At 44.1% G+C, this 26,025-nt stretch overlaps 1 protein-coding gene across 3 annotated transcripts in view; it reads right to left on the bottom strand.

Annotated features, from left to right (window-relative positions):
• The window catches only part of LOC310699835 (proton-coupled amino acid transporter 1-like), a 44,965-nt gene extending 20,376 nt beyond the window's left edge, over nucleotides 1-24,589 (bottom strand). Inside the window, exons 1-9 of one of the 3 annotated variants that reach the window (XM_083488442.1) lie at nucleotides 24,384-24,589; nucleotides 19,055-19,202; nucleotides 17,096-17,186; nucleotides 13,739-13,827; nucleotides 12,800-12,895; nucleotides 11,301-11,385; nucleotides 9,864-10,082; nucleotides 8,552-8,650; nucleotides 6,114-6,280 (exon numbers count right to left, since the gene is read on the bottom strand). In XM_083488442.1, coding sequence (XP_083344568.1) covers nucleotides 6,114-6,280; nucleotides 8,552-8,650; nucleotides 9,864-10,082; nucleotides 11,301-11,385; nucleotides 12,800-12,895; nucleotides 13,739-13,827; nucleotides 17,096-17,186; nucleotides 19,055-19,197 — 989 coding nt within the window. In that variant the 5' untranslated portion in view covers nucleotides 19,198-19,202; nucleotides 24,384-24,589. Of the gene's footprint in view, nucleotides 1-6,113; nucleotides 6,281-8,551; nucleotides 8,651-9,863; nucleotides 10,083-11,300; nucleotides 11,386-12,799; nucleotides 12,896-13,738; nucleotides 13,828-17,095; nucleotides 17,187-19,054; nucleotides 19,203-22,491; nucleotides 22,570-23,721; nucleotides 24,206-24,383 lie in introns of those variants that run through there. The other 2 variants (XM_083488443.1, XM_083488444.1) reach the window with 2 other exon arrangements.
• Between the last annotated feature and the right edge of the window lie 1,436 nt (nucleotides 24,590-26,025).

Raw genomic sequence — 26,025 nt, 5'->3', positions numbered from 1 at the left:
CGCAATCACGCAGATTAAAACCCAATTTGCATATACTTATTTTTTTCTCTATAGAGCATCAAAATGCGTTAACATTGTTTTGGCAAGTGAACGAAGAAAGATGGGCATGGAGATTAGGCGGGGGAAGGGAAGAGAAAATTTGAAAGAGCACCCAGAAATTGATCAGGCCACTAAAACTGTAGCTCCACAACAGCACCACAAACATTCACTCCAATGTTTGAGCTGTGCCAGATGCTGTTACACACCCGGCTACTTCGATGATCAGTAACCTAAAACCTTTGCATTGCATCTTTCTGAGGAATTTCTATGTGCAGTTGAAAAGACGTTCGTCCCATCCTGCAGCAGCAAGCATGATTTTACCCTGACTTTATTCTTTTTTAAAGGAAAAGCTGAAGCATACCTTCAAAGTGTTTTTTATCAGTTTCAGTCATGAATATTTCACAGTTTTTGATTATTCCCTTTCTCCCACAGCCAAGCACTTGCCAGCTTTAGCGCGGGTGTAAGTCCTATGCAATACAGACGTCATCACTGCTTGCACTTTCACCAGCTCGGCTCACAGGCAAGCTATTTCAGGAGCTACCCATAGAGCATGTTTACGTGGAAGACAGCGTGTTACGTAAAAATGGCAACGATCCAAAGTCCGGAAAAGAACAAACAAGCGAAAAGAAGGGAAGCGAGCCATCGGTGTGAGAGGAGCTGGATCTCAGTGTGCAGGCTAAATGAGACGCTCCTTCAGGTATATAGGGACAAAGCTGCTCAGGACTTTAAAGGTCAGCACCAACACTTTGAACTGAGCTCAGGGAACCAGCATAGGTCTTTTAGGACTGGTGTTATATGGTCCCGACAGCCGTTCCCAGTCACAAGTCTGGCAGCCACATTCCAGATTATTTGCAGTTTCCGAGTCTATGCTGAACTGAGCTTGCTTCTCAGCCACTACAGCTGGTCAGAACAGGCATCTCAAGAGAGAGGAGGGTTCAGTAGCAACAGGGGCCTATAAAGAGCAAGGCAGCCACTGGGGTGCAGTACCCCAAGAGGGACTTGCTACTTTGGCAGGCAGCTTTGGCAAAAAGTGAGGTGGCAAGGCAGAACGCCGCGCAGCTTAAGGAATACTTTGCAGCCGTAAGAAGAAGAAGAAAGGCGGCTGGACATTGAACTACAGGAGCGAAGAGAGAAATAAGATCAAAGTTAAACTAGGACTTGGTGAAAGGAACAAGGAATGTACAGAAGCTGAAGATATAAATTAACCAATGATAAACTGATAAGGAAATAGTGGATCAAAGATTTCATACACAAGTGATAGGCATATAAGGAATGGAATTACTAAGCCAAGTCAAACAAATGAACTTTGAACTGAAATAATAAAACAATAAATTGGATTACAAAGTGATTATTTAATGAATAATTGAATTACTAACTAACTCTAAAGTGATAACTTAATGAATTGGATTACAAATTAATTAACCCCTTGGTTATTGAATTACGAAGACAAACAAATAAACTTGACTATCCACAGCAACAGCTGAAATGTCAGATTACAATAAGTAAATATATCAACTGCTTTACTGAAAATCAAACGCATAATTTACTGGAACTAAGATGAATAATTCAGAAGGCACATAATGAGTTATATGTATTATCAAGGAACCAAGCAAGAAAGCGAATGAATTGGAATTCTCATTTGATTAGCATCCTAGTGAAAACAGAAATAAAGCTTTTTTAAAATATATATATATATTAACCGACCAATCAAATCAAATCACATCACATAAATTCCAAATTACAAAGCCTAGATTGGGATGCATTTGTGCATGTAAAGCTCTCTCTGTCCTCTGAGCCTTGCAGCTTGCAATGCATGACAAAGCTCTGGGCTAGTGGTTCCCAATTAGGGGTCCGGGGACTTCTGGGGGTCCGCAGAACACACCCAAGGGTCTGCAGCCCCATTCCTTGCCTCCCCCACAAGTAAACTTTTGTCATTTTTGCTGTTTAGCTGCTGATATAATGTTGAAAACTAGATATTGCTCAGTCCTAGTCTGTTTTTTAGTATACCTAAAATCCTTTGCTCTTAGAGGCTATCCCACATATTTGTCAAAAAAAAAAATTGCAGAGGTAACTATCACAGAGTTATCAAAAATTTCAAAAGTAGGGAGCGTGTCTTGGCTTTTGAAAAATAGGGGTTCCTCAGTAATTAGCTCAGTAATGGATTTACGTATAAGATAAACAAGCTATAGCTTAGGGCCCCGCTCTTTTGGGGGCACCAAAAAAATCTAAAGGGGAAAAAACTGTAAGTACATTTCCAAAATATAAGATAAAAAACAAATAAAATAAAACCTACATACAGCAACAGTGTTCTGTGTTGTGTAGGCTCCTATGATGTAAGTAATGGACCCCGCCTGCTAGCCTGCTCCCTAAAATATTACTGGTTTCAGTTCAACAATTACTTTGATCAAATACATAGTTTGCTATGTGCAAATGGCTTTAGATACCTATTAGGTCCATAAATTACCATAGAGCACATATTCAACACAAAAAACAGAGACAATTTGCTGTTGACAAAGGACAGCAGGACAATATAAAGGGTCTTGTTACCTTCAGGGCCTCATCAAACCTAAATACGGCCCTGAATTAGCTAATGGGGAACCACTGCTCTAGGCTATTTTCTCCAGAAAGAGGGTCAATAGGAGCTGCATATAAGGTCTGACTGATGGGAAAGATGTGGACCCAGAGAACTAGGCCTTCTGGTGATCTGAACAAATGCAATGAACAGTAGACAAGAGGAGAAAGTGTTCCTGCCTTGCAAGGAACAGAAATAATATGCCATGCAGCTGCTTGCCACAGGACAAGAACAGAAATTTGCACAATCCTCGGTGGCTTCAAAGTCCATGTTCAGTACAATCCCCGCCCCTTGCCCCGACTGAACAGTCTGTTCCCTGTCTTGCAAAAAAGGTCTCTAAGCTCCGGCAACGCAATGGAACACTTCCCTAAGGTGTGTTCCGCAGCACAGCAAAGCTTCCCAGTCCTAATTAGAAGTGCTGATTTTGCACATCCCCTGCCTGGAAGTCATGTGGCGTGCCCACTCTGCCTACAGAGTTGTTCCCTGCCCATCTGCGTGGCAGGCTGGTAGCAGCAATACGAGGGGCAAAATGAGCTCAGAGCAAGCACCGAAATCCACATTGCTGCTGCCAGTGAAAAAGCTTGTATTATATCATACCTCTCCACCCCCAACACCCAGCAATGATTTCTTCCAGCACTTCTGGATTTAGATTGGGGGGCAAGTGTTGCCAGACTCCAACTCCTATTAGCCCCAGTCCATGTGACCAATGGTCAGGAAGCAGTAGACCAGCAACATTTTGTGTGCTGCAGGTACGCCTAATATAGATCTTCTTTGAGCACCCTCGGGCACCTTTGTGACATGAAACAGCCCAAACCAATGAAAATGCAGTGATGGGGGGCGGGAATCAACCTTAACTCAGTGCTATTTTCCAAATCTCTCCAGCCAGCATCACAGCCAAAGGAAGTTGCTGGGGGGCATGTATTTTTGTCTCCAGGTATAGCCAGTTTGGGGGCCATTTCACACACTACAAGACACTTTTTGCAATCTCATGCAACCTCCTACGACTGATGCTCCCCATAATAAATGATGACAAACCATGTGTCCGAATACACACATTATGATGGTGAATCAGCGTCCCCTTTTACCCGAGATCTGAAATCACAGTCTAAAGTAAAAGTCAGATCCAGGAGAAATCTGATCAGTGTTGGTGCTGTCATACTATTTAGCTACCATGGACAGAATTTGTGAACATGCCTGATGCTGGTGTTCAGTTTGTTAAAATGTAGTTAAGAGAGATCCAGCTTTGTATCCGCAGTTTCCTCAGATGCTTCATGTTAGGTGACTTCTTGGCCGCAAAAGCAGTGGGCTCACGCAGACTTGAGTTCGCCTAGAAGCATCTGAAGCAGACAGACTGGCATCAGCCAGGAGGAGGCCCTAAGTCCAGGCTAGTAGTTGCGGAAGAGAGACATACCCCTTTTCTTTGACCTCGATCGCCGACACTTTAAAGTGTGCTGACAAAATGATTGACCAATTAACATGGCCTTTAAATTTCCAAAAAAAAATGAACAAGCAACCAAGACTGTCAGCAAAAGCAGCCACCACTAGGCATTTAATTATATATTTTTTCATCTGACGCAAACCTCAGCTCTGCTTAGTCCCTAGAAATGGGCTTTGCACAAAAGATAAAGCAGCTATGTAGACATTGAGGGCTTATAGATCACTGCAACCAGCAAAAGCTTTGTCTAGGGCCTCCTATGGAATTCCAATTTTAATGTTATTCTCTATGAAAATGCAGCCCTAGGCGTCATCCTTTTAGCCAGTGTGTTTAAAGATCTGATTGTGACACATATCTTTTAAAAACCAAGACACAAACTATCTAATGCCGTGTGCTACAAGTGGCACAGCTTGGACCCATTTGGCTTTGAACAGTATCTTCATGAGTTACCTTTGATTACTAAGAAATGTGTGTCACACTGCAACGCACAAGGCTAACCTAATGTGATATTTTGCACTTCTGATTTCAGAGCGCTGTGGAAACTATTACCCTTCATTTTCAGAAAGATTCAGGTTGAAGCAGCAGGTTGTAGAGCAAGGAATCCACTAGAGAGCACCTTTCAATCCTTCCTTCATTCTGATTTGGTAATGGACAAGTTTGCAAAGTGTTAGCTGATAAAAACTCAGATGACAAACAGAAACTGAAAGAGTTCCAGTTTAAGCATCACTGGCAATGATGAAAGATTATTTCAACATCCTTTGAAATACAAGAATGGACTACTGCTTTCAAAAATCAGGTCCATCTGAAAACGAACGTTTGATGCAAAAGTTCTCATAGATGCACAAAGAATTGCACAGCTAATGTCTGAATAAGTATGGGAGTCTCTTTTCTCATTATATTCTATTAAGAAATCCTGACCTGGCATGAATACATCTCTCCCTTTCCTGCTGAAACAAAGTAGTGACTGAAACTCCCCATGTTGTGTTTCCTTGAATGCAGTATTCCCTTAACCAGCCGAAAACTTTCCATGCTTTCCTGGAGAATATTAGGTTGTCTGGAAGATCTTGCACCCAATAATATGGCACATACGAGTTCCTTTATTACTTTCTTTCCAAGGGAGAGAAGGGCTTGAGAGCCCAAGAATCACACTAGGTTAAAATATATCTCTCGAATGTAACATGCAAACGAGTCCCCTTAGGAGTTCTGTATTTAAAGATGCCCTATGTTGCACTGCGCCTTCAGGTTCAAAGTAGCCTGTAAAGTATATATCACAGGAATGTGAAGAATAATCACCCCCAAAAAAGCTTCCATCATGAATTGAGCCGTGCATCAAAGAAACAAGGATTTAAGTTAAGTTAGTGCTTGCAGACTGGGTCATAGTCACTGTTTCATAACCAGCAATGAACTTTCAGAAGAGGCAGTGTCCAATATGTGGCAACACATGCAGTCAAATTACTTGAATAGTAAACAGATTTTCAGGGACGTGAATAAGGAAGGAGGAAATTTTGCAGGTACCGGATCCTAAGAAAGTCAAATAAGAAGTAGGCAGGTCACTTGCAAAAGCAAGATGACGTATTGCAATTACAGGTGTTGGCTGCTCTGTTTAATGCTTCCATGGCAGCAACCCATTAAATATGTTTCCCCAGAGCGATACTAGCCTCCTGTATGGCTACACCCAGTGCAACTCAGAAGTGTTTGTCTTTATCATCAGTTTTTGACAGGAAGTATCTGCCTGGTTATAGCACCACAACCGGTCTCTGGGTCATCTCAGTCAAAACACAAAGATGAGTGGAAGAAAAGTGGACTGTTAAGAGTGATTATGAGCACAGGGCAGAAGGATGACTCTTGAGGAGCCTGAAGCCATGAAGGCTTGGCCACAAACACACACACACAGTGAACTCCACTTGAACATCTTTTGGGCACAGAGTGAGTGCCTTAGGTCTCTTGCAAATTGTTTCCTACACCTCAGCATCTATCTGCGTATTTCCATTCTAAACCAACCAAGAGTAACCTGTCATTCAAAAGCTTATTTGCACCAGGAGAGAGACTTCCCTTGCCTCAACTCACCAACAGTTAGGCAGATTGAGAGTGATGCTGGCCTGGATGTTTTCTCCAAAGCGCAAATATCCCAGGGTTCCAAGGCTGAGGTAGAGGGTGCTGACAATTGCCATTCCCACATAGAGGATGATGGGGAAATGGTGAGGGTTCTTCATCTTGTTTTCCAGAGGGAGCACCTTGGTGGGGAAAGAGAAAAATCTTTTAAGTCACCTTACTCTTCACTCGAACGACGCTTCAGCCCATGAATTCTGCCACAGAACCTCAAAAAACATAACACAATGCACCAGGGCAGACCAATTTCATCAATCCAGTCTCCTCAGGATTCAGCCAGATGCCAAAAATGTATTTTCAGTATCAGCCCGCTGTTAATCCCCAGCATCTGGTAACAAAATACACCCTCTCTTGAACACTGAAGATGTCTAGATCTTGATAACTTATAGCCACCAATAAATCTACTGAACAGTTAGCTTTCTAATCCAGTCACCAGGGAAAGACCTCTGGAGTACCACTGAGCCCCCAGGCAACCCCCCAATATATAGGTTTTTTTAATATTAAGGGGTTTTTTGGTGGCATACGAGATGCATCTTACGTTCCACTAATGATTTTGCACCTTATTTTTAACGGGCTTCTATTTGTGGAAGAAAGGACTGCAAAAATTAAAAGTTTTAATTTCTTCTCACTGTTCATTTAAGGAACACATATTACTGCCATTGTTGTACAGGATGTTCTGTAACAATGAAGAAATCTTAATCGACTTTGGGCTTTGATGTTTACACAGTGACCCAATAACAATAAAGGACATGAAGCACAGTTGCTAAGTAACATTCCATCCAAAGCTTCAAATTCCTCCCCCTTATTCAGTGGGTCATGTTCGAATGTTCTGGGCAGCTAAAGCTACCCTTCCTGGTGTACCAATAATGAAAAGCTCAAAGTCCAACTCTAAAAGCTGTCTGAAAATCATTTTCTGCCATTCTAGCCCTTGCCAAATAAATGTAAGACACTTTTCTTGTGTTACAGGATTCAAAAAGACACACACACAAGAAGCAATCTGCGGGGGCTCAAATACAACTGCTGCTTCCAGAGAATACAAGTGTACATAGGTCAGAGGAAAAAATGACTCTTCAACATTGTGTATACTGTACTGTATACACAATACAGCCCTGACCCTTGATGAACTCATAGACCAATAAGCCAATCTGCACTTTACAAAGAAAAACAGAAACAAGCAGAGATGCTCTATATAGAAGGGACTTAGAGATTTCAAAACCAAACACAAGTAAACATGGATGAAACCTACAAGTCACAAATTCATAACGTTACATGACTTAAATTGCATTTCTGCCATATATGCATGTATATGTTTTAAATATCCTGCTTTCTTTAAAAAAGAAAGAAAGAAATCTGTGGACCAATCAACAAAGATCAAAACAGCAAAGATGCAGGTCAGTTTTCCAACAGAATTTTTAGTTATTGAATTTAGATATTTCACAGTGTGTACACAGACCAACCCAAACATTGAAGTCTTTTTCACTCAAATCTAAAAACGTGCAAGTCAACCAGAACAAGAGATTCTATAAATGTGCAAATCAACTACCTTTTCCAGTTAAGAACATTCCTTGCTGTTCTGATTAGATGTACTCAGCATAACCTCTTTGCCTCTCAACCTCCCTACAGCGATCGTACAAACCCATTTCATACCTTCCCTCTCAACTAAACAAATATCTACTTCCTTCAGAGTCTCATAATACACCTTGCACTTTAAGCCTTTTACCACCTTGCCTGCTCTGAACCCTGGACAATTTGTTGACATACTTCTCAACGAGAGAACTGAAAACTGAACTCAATTGCTCCAGCTGTGACCTAGCCAGTGTTGATTAGAAGTGTACTGTTGTGAACGCAATGCTTTTTCAGCTAATGCATCGCAGAATGGCACCAGGAGCTCAGAAACAAGATCGCCACTGAACTAAATTGAAGCTAAAACCACTGCTCCATAAAAAGAGACAATTACCTGAGGAATAAAGGGAAGGATGGGAGAGATCAAACATTTCCCATTTTACCCCACTTTCCTCCAGCAAGCCAGCTCTGAAGACCACGAAAATAAAGCTATGCAGGCAAGTCAACTCACATACATCGGTTATGCATCACAACTGCAAATACAAATTTTAAGCTAGGGGAAAAAAACAACCTAAAAGTGTTTGATCCCAGTACCCCAGACCATTTTTCTGCAGGCTTATCAATAGCCTGCAAAGGGAAACATGGACTCTCTCCAAAAACTGAGGCAACAAGAAAATATCTATGACTAGAATGCATAGATTGCCATCCCATATGTTCAGCAACTGATGCCTAAGTGCTACAGGATTCACAGCACGCCAGGGAGCTGCTGCATCCAAAACCCTAATTAAATGTTTATGCAAAACAAGCCAAGCACACACAAGGGAAAGACTTACCACTCCAATGCCTTCGAAAGCAAAGATGGCTGTGCCAAAAAACAGAGGATAGGTCTTCCACTGGGTCACCAGAGGCAGATGGGAAGGATCTGGGATGCCCTGGCAAAGGGCAAGAGAAAAGGTCATTTATATTTGAGAGAAAAGGTCCCAAAGACTTCCTTGGGGGAGTTCCAATAGGAACATAGGAGCTGTTTCATCCCACCTGAGACCACCAGTCCATCTAGCCCAGTGCCCACAAAGGCTTTCACTGGTGCCCCCAAGCAGTTGCCCCCAGACTCTGAACTTTCATTTTTAAAGAGTGTTGTTGACCCTCCTAGGAAGCTATGGGACAAAATGTGCAGGTACCTTTTAAGCAAATTCTGTGAAAGGACAGCGAGTGTGGTGTGGCCACCTCGTATGTTTTTCCTGGTACTGAGGAATGTTCCCTGTTGTTATTAGACAGCATCTCTCTCTCTCTCTCTCTCTCTCTCTCTCTGTGTGTGTGTGTGTGTGTGTGTGTGATCAGAAGTGGAAGAGCTTGACATCAAATTCTACCCTTTGCTTGTAAAGCATCAGCTGTACCACATAGCTACTTTGTTTTTTAGCTCACCTGCTCTGAGAGGAAATGTAGAATATCTAATATTTATCTACCACTCCTACACCCTACTCACAACAGAACTAATGCAAGGAAAAGCCAACTAACATTAGAGAACTTGCCCATGTAACACTATGCTTATTCCTAAACTTGCCTAACACATTACCAATATCAGTTCTGAAACACTAGCGGTGGCTAGTCTTTTGGGATGTATTGTAGCCCGTGTGACAAAGTGTTTTCTCTCTCTCTCTCTCTCTCTCTCTCTCTCTCTCTCGTGTTCAGCCCATAGCAAAAGCATTCTGCTTCTTCCTGTACATCAGGAAAGGTGAGCCTCCAGCCCTCTAGATGTTGTTGAACTTAAAAAAATAATCTAACTCTTTGCCCTTTTTCCTAAGCCAGAATTCTCCTCAAAATGCAAAAGGCTTGGTTTTTAACCTCTTCATCTTCACCTTTCGACTGAAGCAAAACATATTTTGCTTGCCATTCTCTGTTGAAATTTAAATCATAAGCTGGTAAAGGCAGAAACCTGTCTTGTTGTTTACTTATTCTATATAGCACCATGTACATTGAGGGTGCTATTTTAAAATGGAAACACTCCATCCAAGGGACTGTGCTGACCTTGGAGCTGCAGCAACCTCCTCTGATGGGTCACCTACAATTGCAGGAGGCCCTGCAAAATGGCACCACCATTGCTACAGGGAAATTCTGAGAAGATTCCACACTGATCTTTGTACATACCCTCACAATATACTGGTATATCATTATCAGGCTGCTCAGCATGAGAAGATTGGCCAGCATGGAGAAAATGGAAAGGAACTTGAGATTCTGGATAAAGACGAGCAATATCACAAATGGCAACAAGGACAGGATGTATAACTGGGAGCTCATGGTTGGAGCCAATAGCGAAGTTTCATTGGCACTGCAGTCGTTGGTTGTGCCATTGGCCGCAGATATCACCTAAGGATCAAGAGGAGAAGAAGAAGAAGAAGAAGAAGAAGAAGAAGAAGAAGAAGAAGAAGAAGAAGAAGAAGAAAGTTGAATGGGTGATTAACAAGCAGGTGGTTTTTGCTTGATTTGTAATACGATGCTGAGTGTATGATTGTCAGTAAGTTAATATCTAATTCTAACTAGGGGACTATAAGGGGCTAGGAATTAGAGCAGGAGTAGCCAATGAGGTTTTGGTTGGCCATGTTGGCTGGGGCTGATAAGCAATGTAGTTCACAATATCTCAGGACACCACTATTTCTGAGTTTTAAAGGTAAAGGTAAAGGGACCCCTGACCATTAGGTCCAGTCGCGGATGACTCTGGGGTTGCAGCACTCATCTCGCTTTACTGGCCGAGGGAGCCAGCGTACAGCTTCCGGGTCATGTGGCCAGCATGACTAAGCCATTTCTGGCGAACCAGAGCAGCGCACAGAAACGCCGTTTACCTTCCCACCGGAGCAGTACCTATTTATCTACTTGCACTTTGAGGTGCTTGCGAACTGCTAGGTTGGCAGGAGCTGGGACCAAGCAACGGGAGCTCATCCTGTCACAGAGATTTGAACTGCCGACCTTCTGATCGGCAAGCCCTAGGCTCTGTGGTTTAACCCACAGTGCCACCCATGTTTTACCAGTATGAAAAGGGCTTTTAAGCACCCTGACTTGCTTGGGAGCAAGGGCCTTTCCATGTGATGGCTCCAGTTGCTCTCGCGAGATCTTGAGGAGTCATCTGAGCTCCCACAAGATCTCATGGGAGCATCCCAGACCCAGGGTGCAGAGAAGGCCCTGCTTCCCAAGAAAGGCAAAGAACTTGTGTTTATATAATTTGTATCTGCAGGTACACAGCCACAGGGTGCCTGTTGGGTACATCACCCTATTCCAGACTAAATACAGGGGCAACATATTATCCAACAGGTCTAAGGCAAGACCAAGCCTGATATGTAAGAGAGTCCTGAGTTTTGTATATCATAGCTAAGCCATGCATTTGTCACGAGTTAAAAGGAGAATAAGAAGGGTTGGGGTTTTTTTACCAGCTAAGACAGCTCTAGTGGTAGAAACAAGTCCCTTCTCTGCCAGTCTTAGCATTTTCTACTAATTACAGCAGTAATGAAGATGCTAAGGTCTCTTAAATCCCTGAATTCTCAACTATGCTGTCTGCAGACTAAAGAACCAGTCAATTATCTATAGACTTACCTGTCTCAGATTGTCAGCTAGGAATACAAAATATACGCAGCAGAACCCCAGTTGAGTGATAATCAAGAAAAAACCAATTAGGTACCTGAAAAATAATGAATTATAGCAATTCAGTCAAAATCAGTGGTTGCCAACCTTTTTTGGCCATGCCCCACCTAAGCATATCTAAAATCCAGATCCCCCCACTCTGTGACATATAATTCTTATTATTCAAAAAGTGAACTCCTACTCACTTGGAGAAAGCCTAAAAGGCCTTCTTGAATTGCTCCTCCTTAAAAATCAAATTGCCCCCTGCTGGGCATGTGCCCCATGTTGGGAACCACAGGTGTAAATAAATAAATTCAGCATTCAGCACTAGTGTCAGAACTCCAACTTCCAGTTTTTAAAAAGCCCTCATGGTTTCAGAAATTTGAAAGCTTATTTGCCAAAAGGGACGTCAATGGCACTAGAAGATTTGTTTTTTATGTTTTCTATTATAATGATTACCAAGTTAATATATAAATGTTTTTCATATTTAGAAAGCTGATTTCATAGCAAGAACTTTGCAGAATAAATGCAACATACCTTATCAATCATCTACCATCTGCCAAATATAGAAGATCTATACATTCTGTGCCAAACAGGCTGGTTTTTACTTACAGCTTAATGCAACTAAGTCACATAATGCTTATAATTGTTAAGCCAACAATAAAAACCATGGGGGGGGGGGACAACCATGAACTTTTGCAATGAATGACCACCTCCCCGCTCCATGAAGGAAATATTTTAAAAGCATTGTTAAACAGAACATTTGTCTCTCCCGCCGCTGTCACACACACACTTAAGATGCTAAAGAGATTGAGGGGGGTCAATGTTATTGGGCTCCGACTACCAACCCTGGATGAGATCTTCACGTCTCGCATCTTGAAGAAGTCACATAATATTCTGAGAGATCCCACCCACCCTGCTCACAACTTCTTTGAACTATTGCCTTCGGGCAGAAGATATAGGACAATGAAAACACGAACCACACGGCTTCTGAATAGTTTCTATCCAAGAGCTCTGATTGCACTAAATAATGATCTCAGGGCCAGTTGCAAGGTTTAGTAAGCAGGGAGTAGAAGGAATGAGATAGGTTTTAGGTTATGTTATGCCTTTAATAGGTCATGCTATATTCTGGATTATGTTATGTTTTATAGATTATGTCTAAATAGGATGAGAGTGTCGGAGATACGTGCAAATGTATATGTGAACCCGGTCTTTGGGTGGGTGTTTGATTTTCGTTGTTGTGTATACTGTGTATATACGGACAATGACAATAAATTGATCTAATCTGTGTCCTTTCAGATGTTGTCAGACTCAAACTCCCATCAGCCCAAGTGGCATAGCCAAAGCTCAGGAATGATGAGAGTTGCATCCTTCCAGATGTCGCTGTAATGCTTCCCTAGCCTCTTCCACATGCACAAGCTGCTTACACCCAGACTCACACCTCCAGCAATGCAACTAAGGTGAGCAAGTACCTTCCCCAGATGGAGTGAGCCCTAAGCCACGCAACGGGGCTGGCTTCCAGTCCATGCATCACAGCATCGCCATAATCCACAAATCGTTTCTGATGCCTATTTGAAAAGAAAGGGGACAAAAGGACACGTGAGCAAGGAGCAAGAAGGGAGAAAACAAAGACAATTTGGAAGCCTCTCAGACTGTTTGCTGCCTGACGCTAGGCCTCAAGTCTTAATAATAAAAGTAATTTATTATTTATACCCCACCCATCTGGCTGAGTTTCCCCGGCCACTTTGGGCGGCTCCCAATCGAGTGTTAAAAACAATAAAGCATTAAGTATTAAAAACTTCCGTAAACAGGGCTGCCTTCAGATGTCTTTTAAAGATAGGATAGCTGCTTATTTCCTTCACATCTGAAGGGAGGGTGCCACTACCGAGAAGGCCCTCTGTCTAGTTCCCTGTAACATCACTTCTCGCAATGAGGGAACCGCCAGAAGGCCCCCGGCACTGGATCTCACTCTTGGGTGGGCTTGAGTGAGACTCAAAGAAAACTTGCCTCTCACACACTTTCATCAACTTGGTTCATGTTATGTGTGCGTGTGTGTAAGTGGGCTTTGACAGAGAAAACCAAGTTACCTTGGGCTCTGGAGAGCGAGAGAGAGAAGCAAAAGCTGGGTGCTCTTTTTGCTTCCCCTCCTAAATATTTGTCTTGGACCCCCCTGAAACATCCCATCCAGGGATAGAAGGATCCTAAGAAGAGTTTGGTGGCAGCGTACCTGAAAGCCTCTGGTACAACTAGTCTATCCAGACTGGCAGTCCTGGAAGCCAGCGTCCCCTCCCCCTCCCCCCAAGTTCCATTATGTACAAAGAATGGAAAAGGAATACAGAGAGGGATGTCACTGACAGGCAAGGCAAATTCATGTTCTTTGAGGAATAACAGTAGTCGGAGTTTCTTCTTACTTGTTGCAGAAGTGGTGAGCACACTTAACCAGCATCTGCATGCAGTGCACCGCAATTATTCCAATCCCAAGCAAGCTGAGAGGACCCATCTAAACAGCGCAAGAAAGAGAAGAGCATTAGGAGTACACTCTTGTGGCTGAAGAGAGAAATGCAAGTTCTCATTTCAGTAAACCCAACCGTAGCCACTCGTCAGAAAGAGAAGCTCACGCTCTCCAAAAGGTTTGTTTCCGAGGGACTTACCATCACTGGGTTAACAATGATAGAATATAGCATGTGCGTGTGTTCTTGTATCTTTTAATGGCAAAGTCATGGCCCAGGAGATGTTGCTACGACTACCATCAGCCTCAGCCACCACGGCCAATGGCCAGGGATGATGGCGTTGTAGTCCAAGGCCATATGGAGGGCCTTTGGTTTCCCATTCCTGGCTTACATACCACCTTGTGTGGCAACTTAACATTGCAGGTGGGAGGCTACCAGATCTGGCTTGCCTGGATGGCTATGTTATGCCTCCACCATCGGAGACAGTCTGCCTCTGAAGAGCACAAATGGGGAGAGTGTTTTCATTCACTAGTCCTACTTATGGGCTTCCCACAGGCAGCTGGTTGGCCAATGTGGGAAGAGGAGGCTGGATTAGTCTGATCTGGCAAAGGCTCTTCTTCTTCAATACTAGTTGATGACCTAAGTCACATTTGAACTGGGACTTCCTGATCGACAACTTAGTCACTCAGCCACTATGTTGCACCAACTCTAATGGAGCATAGAGGTCTGTGTAACTGAGAGGAGCTCTGAAGATGGGCATCAAGTGGTCCAGTTACCACAGTAATCAAGAAAGGCACGGAAAGGGCCTGGTGTCTTGGCAAAGGCCATTTCCCCTCCTTATGGCACTGCTAGGTTTCACCTTTTGGGAAGACACACAGCTCAGCCTTCCACTTGCAGGAGGAAAGTCCATTTTCTGCCAGCAGTGCTGAAGAAGGACAACCACCTCCTGCTCACTGCTGGCTAGGAAGGACCCTTTGTTAGAGGCTCTTCCTACACTTCACAGGCAAACCAAGAGCAGCAGAACATCAGCAGCTCAGAAGGAGGAGGAGACCGCTTGATAGATCAGTGTTTCCCAAACTTTTTTGGGCAACGGCACACCTGTCTACTGAAAAAAAATCTCGCGGCACACCACCATTAAAGCCCCGCCCCGTGACGTCAGCGCGCAGCGTCACGCCGGGAGGGACGCACGAAAGTAAAAGTTTTTTCGCTCCCCCCTCAGTCCCTCGCTCGGAATTCAGCTCGTTTGGGGCATCGCTCCGGCTGCTCCCTCTCCCGCCGCGCAGGAGCGATGCCTCTCTCTGGCTCTCCCTCCGCGCAGGCTGAGGGAGGGAGGGAGGGGCGCGTGCGACCCGTCTCTGCTGGGAGACCAAACCCAGCGAGGCAGAGTCGCGCGGAGGCGCCCAGGCAGCGCTGCCGGCTGCGAGGAGGAGCGCCAGGCAGCAGCAGGAGGCGCGGCCTCTCCTCGCCGCCGCCGCCCCGCCTCTCGCCGCCCGACTCGCCCGCCTCCCTCCAGGCATCTCGCGGCACACCAGCCGATGTCTCACGGCACACTCGTGTGCCGCGGAACACCGGTTGGGAAACACTGTGATAGATCAAGGGCTCAGGAGGAGGACTAGAACAAGGATAAGGAAGGGGGAAACGGAATCTCTTCTTAATGCGCAGGCTCTTTGCCTCACACACTTGGGGTGGAAGGCGCATGCACCAAACGCAGTCACAGAGGTGCTGGTGCTTCGAAATGGAGGCGTCTGAGGTTCCACTGTTAAGTAGAGGGGGCATTAGTTGTTTGTGCATGCCTATTGCTTTATTTAAACACAACTATATCCTGAAGAAACTCTTTTCAGTCCTATTTCACTTTTTTCCTTTCCACTCCCTTTTCCAAATTGCCTTGTTTGCTGGTAAGCCCATGGGTAGAGTTTGTTCTTTTTAACTCATTATTTACGGTATCAAGCACTTAGGATTTAAAAACAATAAATATTACGGATTAACTTGTTTGTGGCTAAAATATTGCTAATAGCTTGTGTGTAGCTAACATAAATTATTTTGTATACAGTATCTCGTAATATGAAATTAGAACTATTTTGATGCAACATAGCTTAATTGCAGTTTTCATCATCTTGATTATGTGTCCCTGAAGAACCTTGTTGTGCTGGAAGAATCACGGAACTGCAGAGTTGGAAGGGACCCCGAGGGTCATCTAGTCAGGCCCCCTGCAATGCAGGAATCTCAGCTAAAGCATCCATGACAGATGGACATCCAACCTCTACTGAAGAAACCTTCCAGGAACCTCTCATGGGAGTCTGTTCTACTGTCTAACAGCTCTCACTGCCAGATAGTTTCTCCTGATGTTTCATCAGAATCTAATGTTTAGCTGGAATGCTTATGCCCACATTGTGTATCCTAGAAGAAAGTTAGGGAGCATAATTTCAACACGCTTGAGGAAATTTTTTTTAGGTTATGGCCTACATACATCTAATACCCAATCAATGTTGCAAAATAGAGAGTAGATCTGTTACTCAGGCTGGGCTGGGCTGCTGTTGCATAATGCACAAACAGGCACTTCCCTGCTGTTGTGGGGACTTACTAGTAGAACAGGAAGGAGAGAACCCCGATAATGTTTTTTGCTTAGATGTTTTGGATGGCTCCTTTGAAATTGCTAGAAATCAGCTCTGTGGCTGAAAGCTTCCATTTATTTAAAAGGGCGGGTAGTCTTAGTACATGCTTTCTCTGTTCTGCTTGCAGCCTGAAGCTTGCTGGAGCTTGCTAAAAGCAGTCAAGGACTACTTCCCATGCTACAACTCTAATTAATGAAGAAATTGCTCCCTTGGTTTCTTTTATTCTTTCCTTTGATTCTCCCTCCCACAACGAGTGAATCGGTAACCAGATACAGGTACACAGAAAATGCCCCAGCATCTCAATATACATGGTCTGATACAGAAGCCCCAAGGAAGAAAGGAAGAAAAAAGGGGGGGAGGGATGGGGAGAAGTCACCCATAGATTTCATTTCACCTTTGCTATCTTGGTGATTCTTCCATGCCCACCAGAAAATGAACGTGCAGCTAACCAACTGCTAGTGATTAGATTATTATGTGACTGCGGTAGCCCAACTACGATTAGAACCGAGAGTTCAGATCTTAGGGATGATGGGAGTTGTAGTGCAAAAATATATGGAACCCCACAGGTTCCCTCTTCTGCCCTAAGCCATCAGCACACACGCCATTTGTCAAACAATGAAACCTGCAAGCTCATCTTGCCTTGTACAAAAGCTGGCTGAGAGTAACCACAGAATCTGAGCCACTGGAACAAACGCAAAAGTCTTACCACAATGCCAGCATTTTTGATGGCCAATGGGAGCCCCAGCAGGCCGGTACCAATGTTGCCTTTCAAAAGGTGTATTAAGGTTTGAAACCATCTGAGGAGAAAACAAATGGAGAGAAGGCCATCAATAACATTCAAGGGAGACAGTGAATTGTACATAATCTGAGAAACTATTTTCAATTGTGGTTTAAACTCCATGCAAAAGTTAAGATACAATTAAGGATTAGGATACACTAATGGACAAGCTGAAAAACTGATTCTGTTATTAACTTATATTTGAACTTATTTGTTTATTTCCACTCAGAAGATGCTCTAAGTGGTTAATAAAAATAAAAGGCCAACTAACATCTTTTTTATTTTTTACTTTTACTAACATATTTTATAAACTTCGTAGTAACAAAGAACCATCATGATTAAGATAATGTGGACAAAATAAAAAAGGTGAAGAAGCAGGAAAGATGGAGGTGGATTAAGTTCATTTGAAAGAAGGAAAAAAAGATGAATCTTCACTAGACACGTACAAGGTTTTGATGCATTAGACAAGCCTCTCTAGAGAGGCAGCTGCATAAACCACCAAGAGAACTGAATTTTGGGGCATGCAATCTTATTTCAGGTCTTACATTTAGAGCAGAATAATTCCCATTAGTCTTCTCTCACAAGGTAGAACAGAATATATGGGAGAAGACACTCTTTAAGGGTAACCCAGGCCCAAGCTTTAAGCAGTCAAACACATTTAGTGTAATCTGGAAACAAATCAGTAGGATGTAGCCAATGAGCAACTGCTCTCACATGCTTCTGGCAGCTGGCAGCATTCTAGACCAGCTGAGATTTCTAGAGTACAGAGAGCATGCTATAATGACATATCAAAGCCTTCAGAACAACGGTCAGATCTTTCGTCTACAGCAGGGATAGTCAGCATGGTGCCTTCCAGATGCTGTTGGGACTACAACTTCTATCAGTGCCAGCCAGCATGGACAGTGTACACAGATTATAGATGCTGTGGTCCAACATCACTTGCAGGCCATCATGTTGTCTATCTCTAGTCTGCAGGAAAGGTGAATCATCAAGTGAATCAACTGAAGCTGTAAAAACAAACTCCAGGCTGCAGGTAGGACCCAGCTCTGAAGCTTGCTCTAAGTTCTTCAACGGATTAACCAGCTGCACCTGAAACTCCTTTTGTATGGGAAAAGGGTGATAAGAACAATAGCCAGGGCAAAGAGCAAAATAACATACGATATAAGTTAGAGATGTTTCGGTCATTTTAATGAAGAACTATGAAATCAAATACTTTTTCATGGTTGGGAAGCGTTGCATTTTCTCCTGGAAACTAACACAAATTTATTGCATTTCTCTACAGCAAAGTCTTGGTTTGCTCCTGCACATAACTGTTACTGATCAGGGACACCAAGCCTGGGACTTCAAGGAACCCAATACATAAACAGAGAGCAAAGCAAAGTAGAGCTCATTATTTTAATTGGTTTCAGTACACAGAACGTGGGCAGAGGGCAGGTTTTCCAAGTTCAGAGTAGCCCAGAGGAAGTAATGTAGATGTGCAATGCCTCTTGGAAAAAAGGTGTGCTTGCAAATCATGGAGTCCTGCGGAAATAAAGGGGCCAGAAAATTTATAGAGCCCTGGTCTTAAAAAATCTGAAACTTCACAGTAACCTTGGTGGACTGAATTCATGCACCCAAGGGTCTAAGAAGTGCCCCAACAAGTGACATAACTGCTAGATGAAAGAAGAATTTGGGTTCAAGTCTGAATGCTTACTCCCAACAAACCTAGAAACTTAGCCATGCATAAGTGGTGCATATGATTACTCTCTGAGGGGTTTTTTTTTTTGTATTTATGTCCTGGATAAAGCCTTGCAATGTCCACTAATTTTATCTCTCTCGCCTCACTGAAAGCAATTTGTCTGTGCAACAGCAAGCAAAGAGATTCTGATGAAGAGCACAATCACTTACGTTGTCCCGTTTGCCTCTCCAAACCGCTGATAGGACGAGGGGCTGGAAAAGTTGCTCAAGCCCTCAGGAAGGCTACCATCCGGAGACGCTTCTGTGGAGCTGTAGTCATTGTAGTCTTCACTGCGCAACCGCCTGGTGGACATTGTGGCTGCGGGAGAAGAAGCATTAGAAACCACAGCCCCTGCCAGCTCAATGCTTCCTCCCGGGGCTGCACCCATCGCATGAGGTTTCTCTGGATGGGACATTGCTGCAGCACCGGTGCCCTGCTCTGATCCCGTGGAGCAGGTGCTGCCAGGGAGAGTTATTATATAGTGGCACACCTCCTGACCTACGCAGGAGGAGTTGCAACAGGAGCAACCTCAGAGGAGAACTCCAGATCAGAGGAGTGCTTTAGCACCAGCACTTAGCTATAATTATCACTGGAGTCAAAGAGTAACCCTGTCAAAGTCCGGGACACCCACACTTTCCCCCTGAAGGCAAAACCGAGAGAGCCACTCTTGATTTCTTCGGCCATCGCAGCTACCTTGAACGTTATCAGTATAGGTATCCAAATTTAGCTGCTGAATTTGGGTCAGTTGCCTGTCCCCCACAATCAGAATAAGAGGCACATTAGAAGTCAGCACCTATTTCCTGAATCCTGCAATTTGCCCCTGAGTGATACTGATGAAAAACTAAAAAAGGGGGCGGGGGCTTTTTCTATCACCCAGGTTAAAGAGGTGAGCTTAGATTTCAGGAAAAGGAAAGTGTTCATGCAAAGAACTGAAAGTTTTGCTTCCTCTTCCATGCACACTGATCAACTTGGGTACAAAAGAGTTTACCCCTACCTTTTAAAAACATTGCAGTGATTAACATCAGATACAGGCTCCCACATGTTTCTAGGTTAAGCAGGTAAATCCTACAGTACTTTCACCTACAAAGACTGTGATCTATCTCAACCTCTGCCAAGGTGATGTCCTTCAGTTGTTTCAGACTACAACTCCCATCAGCCTCAGCCAGCAAGGCCAATGGGAGGTGTTGTCCCTAAACAGAGGGGCTGATGGGAGCTGTAGTATGAAACACCTGGAAGGCACCAGATTGGCAAAGGTCAATTCAGCTAATCCTGTTCTTCCTAGACACCTCCTGTTGCTAAAATATACCTTTCCATTGGGAAATAAAATGCAAGAAAACATAAACAGATGCTATTCAACACCTTACTTTTTCTCTTTTGGAAATGATAACCATAGCTGTCAACTTTTCCCTTTTCTTGTGAGGAATCCTATTCAGAATAAGGGAATTTCCCTTTTAAAAAGGGAAATGTTGACGGCTATGATGATAACTGATACTCAGTCTGCAGAAGACTGGATGAAATGAAGTTCACTGTGGAGATTGAGAACTTATTTCTTGGCTCCCCCCCCCCCCCAAGCTTTTATGGCTTTTGATTTCCAAGAAAACAGTTTTAGCAAGTCTGATGGTTCCTTGTGATTTTAGGAGCAACAAACTAGAAATATGTCAGTAGGCTTGATGCATATAAGTGGCATGACTAATAAGGACTAACTAAGAGGGAGGCACACCCATTGAACCTGTGGGCCGTGCATTGCCTTGTCGCAAAGGGGGAGCAAGACCAAAATTTGACACACACATGCCCTCATGCTGCTAAGCAAGGTGCAAGGATTTAAGAAGGAGGTGCAAGGCTCTAGCAGGGTCCTAGACCCTCCCACCTTCTTCCCAAAAAGAAAAGTGCTTACCAGGCTTCCAGAAGGAAGTGGGAGGACTCTAGGACCTTGGCAGAGCTCTCATGCCTCCTTCCCAAAGCCCAGCACCTCCTTACCTGACTTTGGGAAGGGAGCATGAGGGCTGCCAGGGGCGTCAAATGTTGCCAAGGGCTGCCCAAAGAAGCCTAGAGAGCCACATGTTGGACTGCCTTGCTTCAGACCTACTATTCCCGGTGCTTCAAACCACAGTTTAGAGGATCAAAAACCTATTTTGTGATTCTCTGTTCTCTCCTTCCAAAGACATAAATTCTCTCCTGTTATTCAGAGTTAGTGCTAAACTACAGTTTGCCATTACAGCCAAACAATAGTTTGTACAACTAGACAGAGGAAAGAATGAGAAAGTGGAATACTCATTCATGTACCACCAAATCATGGTTTTGTGTTACATCTATCTGAGGCATTGTTTAAGAATAATTTAAAGGATTTTTTCCTCTATTTTATGGCCATGCAGCCCATACAGTTCCATATACACATAATGTGTGAACCAAATTATTCATATATTTAATTAACAACAGTTTCTGTAGGTTCACTTCCCTTAGGTATTATAAGTTCTAATGTGACTTAAAATCTGCCAAGATTTTGGACTGCCAGGTGCAAGTTTTTTTATATTTTTTGCTGCTCTTCTGCTGGCAACTGCTTTTCTGCTGGAATTTGTCTGGCACCTATTCTGCTTTATATTAATATGTTTGTTTCACTCTTCAGCATAGGGCTATCTTTCTGTAACGCAAATTCAGTGCCAGTAGTAATTGTCTAATTTATTTATCTGGATTTCTATTCCAACAGCTCATATCTTGAACCTGCAATAGAAACGTACTACAGAACACACCTCAGAAATATGCAAGCTATGCAAATGCATAGTATAGAGATAAGTTTTCACTGTACACAGAGTGGAATGGAAGTTTCAGTTTCATCATTAAATTCTCTCAAAAACAATTGTTGCACCATCTTAGCTGAATTTAACATACATCCAGAATATTCCAATAACCTGCCACTGCCAAAACATATTAAACATGGAGCAATCTCAGCCTTTTCACCAAAAATGGACCCTAAACTCTATCCTTTTTTGCAATTGTAAGGCTACAATTTCCAACCTTTATATAACAAAGCAAACCCTAGTTACACAGAGCCTAACGACTTAAACTGCAAGCTGTTGTGCACAAAGAAAACTCTTGCACAAAGTAGTCCAAGTACAGATAATTACACAGCAATAGCTGTGTACTCCCTCCTATCCCACTAGATATATCATAGCTGAAGCGGAACACTCAGCAACTAGGTATTAGAGTCTGAGTACTGCAAGGCACAGATAATCACTCTCTTATTCTCCTATCCACCCCTGGCATAATGCCATCCTATAATTACCCCATCAATAGGTAGTGGGGTTCTTCTCTTTTGAAAACTAGCCAGGAAAACTAGCCAGGAAAAAGTCTCCTCCCCACTGATGGCATGGATTAGATTAGAGACTATGAAGTAGCAGGAAGCACAAGAGGCCAATTCCACTCAATCAGCAAGAACAGCTAGAGAAGGTGAGACCTGGAAAAGTACTGGAGGAAGGGTTACAACCTCAGATACAAGAAGAAAAAATCACAGAACAGAGAGATCCTGAGAAGATATTGACATCATAACTGGTCATATACCTTAGTGAAAAATCAATCGTGACAACAGTACTGTAAAAAGAAAAAAAAATACATAGCTTTGTTGTCTCCTAGGTGACTGCCTCCTCAGTACTGCAAAACAGCTGTATTATTGGTCCCAGTGCTTTTTATCTAAAAAAAATGTTTAAGGGTACTCTCATTTTCCCACTCATATTGAAATACTGCCCCACAATGAGGCCAAACCTAGATTCACAAAATGTTTAGGGGTATGCGTCCCCCCAGAAAATGAAATGAAAGCAGTTCTCCAAGGTTTGGGACATTTATTTTTCCCAGTCCTACCTGGATACCATCTGAAGCTGGGATCTTCCACATACAAATGTTTGGATTTGCCAGTGGGTTACGACCCCTCGCCAATTCTTTGATAATGCTGTCACTCACAGGGGCCTTCACTGAAGTGAATGCAAATATCTACTTGCCATGGAAAATCACAAGCTTGTGAATTGCTCCAGATTCTGCACTGCTTTTAATCACGACTTGGACTCTACCTCCCCCCCAACCCCTGTCCTTCCTTTAGCTTTTCCCCAATTGTGTTTACTTTGATATCGCACTACAAATTGCTATGATCCATTGCAGAGATTTCTTTTTCCTTTTCTTGTTTTTCTTCATTGGTCGTACTGTTAAGGATAAACCAAAACCAGCAACAGTAATAATATTTTGTAAGGAGTAAAGTAAAAGAAAAAGAAAAAGAAAGTCTTGGAGAAGAATTGCCCATAACATACTTACATGACCACCCTTGTGTACACACAGTGCTCAGGTAGCTCCTAGAAGACAGCAGTTCAATGACAGCCCCAGTCCCTGAGCCATGCTTCCTTCCTCGCATCCTCACCTAAATTTAATTAACCTAGCAGTGTCTTCCTACTGAGCGCTGTATCCCAAGCACTTACTGCTGAGAGATATTGTCTATGAGATTTAGTTGGCACTTCAAATCCACCATATATTTTCCGCCCGCTCCAACCTCTCTGCTGGACTACATTTCTTCACGGCTTTCCCAATCTACACTGGTTCCTCAGCAAGAAAACCTTCTTTTAGCAGCTACTTCCACCTAACTTGCGTAACTACTGCAAAGTACCGGTAACTGGATTCCTGTTCTGCTATGCAACTTCCTCCACTTGGGCCCTCGCTTTCCCAAACAGAAATAACTTCTGATTAGAACATGAGAAGGACATCTCCGTGTGCAGTCATTTGCTGCGGCTACTAATTTGGACATTGCTGCGTACAGCAGCGTCCAAGCGCATTAAACAAATAATAATAAAATGACACCTACCCGATTCGCAAGTGCAGCCTTCTCTCCTCTGTTAAGCAGCTCTTGTTTCCCTCCTTCATGATTCCTGAACTGACACTCCAATGACTGCTACCCACCCACCCCAGCCCTGCAGGGCAAGCCAAACATTATCCTTGGCAAAGAACAAAGTCACCCATGACATCTGCATGCGTAACGTTAAAAACAACAACATAATTCGTCCTCACCAAGCATGCATCTCATGATCTAGCCTCTGACATGCCCTTTTCTAGGGTACGTTGTCTCGTGACCCATTCCAGATCTGTACGTTATTCAAGATCATAACAATAAACAAAAACAAAAACACGGCCAATCAATCCCCCACACACTGATGCGCAAGCACGTATGCAGCTGCACCTGACAGGCTCCTGAGCCCACACCTCTGCGCGCACCCCTTGGGCTGCGCACCTATCCTTGGAGCCGAGTCACTACACCACTTAACTTTGCTGCCTGGAGACATCTATCGACTTAGCATCTCCCCGTCGTGCAGCAGGGAACGCGCGTGGCCCCCTTTGCCAGGCTGCGTCCGCGCCCACTTAGGCTGGCACCAGCCCCAGCAACCCCCAGCGCCCGTCCCCCCCCCCCCGTGCCAGCTTCCCCGCAAGCCTTGCAAACATCCCCGCTCTGACCCCCGCTCCATCACTCACCAGTCCCACCCCGGCAGGCAGTATCCTTGTTCCGCCTTTCCCCTTTCACCGCCTTTCCATCTTGGCCTCTTCCTGCGGCAGGTCATCTGATCGAACCGGCTTTGTATGCTCACGTGGCTCAGCCGGAGGCGCGGACGTCACGCCGAACTCTTCCAGCCCAGGGTGGGGATTTCTCCGACGCTGCCGGTTTCCACTTCCGCCCGGACAAGGAGCGCTCCTGGGGATAACGCGCGTGCGCAGCGGCGAAGCCGGCTCATCGCCTGGGTTGGACGGCGAGGCTGCTGCCGGTTAGGCGCGCCTCCTAGAGGGCAGCGCCAGAAAGGAACTCTTCCAGGGGTGTTCAAATGTGGATTCCCCCCCTCCCCAGCCGTTGTTAGACTACCACTCCCATCACCCCTGACCACTGGGGTCTGCTAGCTAGGGCTGATGGGAATTGTAGTCCCAGAACAGCTGGGGACCCCAAGCTGGCTAGCCAGCCCCAGAGTGGGAAGGAGCGCCTCTCGAGAGCAGGGGCGTTTGAGGTGACCTGCAATTGCAGGAGCCCCACCTGGTCGTCGGCTTCGCCTTCTTTTCATCTGGTCCTGGAGTTGGGACCACGAGGGTCATCTAGCCCAACCCTCACAAAGTTCATCTTTTGCCCATCGTGGGGCTCGAACCTACAGCCCTGAGATTAAGAGTTCTACCAACAGAGCTATGTTTCAAAGAGTTTTTCAACAAATGCTGCAGGCCTTTTAAAAGCACACTCTTTCCTTCAGAGATTTCTGGGTACTTATCGATTACCCCTTATAGAGTGACTTCTTGTTGTTATATATTTATTTACACCCTGCTTTCCCCCCTGATGGGACTCAAGGTGGCTTGCAGATAAAAAGAAGAACCGCCAAAGACGATCATTAAAAACAATTGAACATGGCTAAAAATTAAAACATATTAAATTAAATTAAAAAGAATATATATACTGTATTCTATAAAAATTATATATGCTTAAAAGGTGTGGTGTGTGTAAACAGCAATTTTGACTCTCTCTCACAACTGCTAAATGGCTTCCACGACAGAAGAAGCTGAAAATTGCAACTTGCTTTAATGACAAGAACAGAACCACACCCTGATTGCTCAAAGAAAGTAAGCCAAAGCTGGGTGGAGGGCTGGGCTCTGGCCATTTCCACACAGTGCTCTCTTCTTACCTTATCTACAAAAACTGGGAGCAGTTCGCCTCAGGCCAGGCTTGCGCTAGGCTCTGCCTCATTCTATAGCTGACCACCACAACAAATTGCACAATGCACATTGCTCCCATTCTACAGTGAGAGAGGGTGATGGGGTATGGGAGCTTACCTGCGTTTTCCCCTGGACTCTTCCTGAGCTTCCAGGTTGGGACTACAGCACCAAACCAGACTGGTGAAGGGGTGCAGCTCAGTGGTAGAGGACTTGCTTTGCATTCAGAAAGTGCTAGGTGCAAGCTCCAGCTATTGGGGGAAAGGGGCTTCTGTCTGACACCCTGGAAAACCAGCTAGTGTTGGGTGAGATGGGTGGATGTTTGGCTCTCCAGATCAACTCTCATAATTCCTGATCATTGGCTATGCAGGTTGGGACGGATGGAAGTTGGGAGTCATACATATCTTGAGGGCTACAAGCTTCCCATCCCAGG

Source organism: Podarcis liolepis (genome assembly GCF_965112155.1).
Source record: "Podarcis liolepis genome assembly, chromosome: 2".
NCBI classification, from domain to species: domain Eukaryota; kingdom Metazoa; phylum Chordata; class Lepidosauria; order Squamata; family Lacertidae; genus Podarcis; species Podarcis liolepis.
Note: the sequence above shows the minus strand (reverse complement) of the source record. Positions and strands in the feature narration are given on the sequence as shown.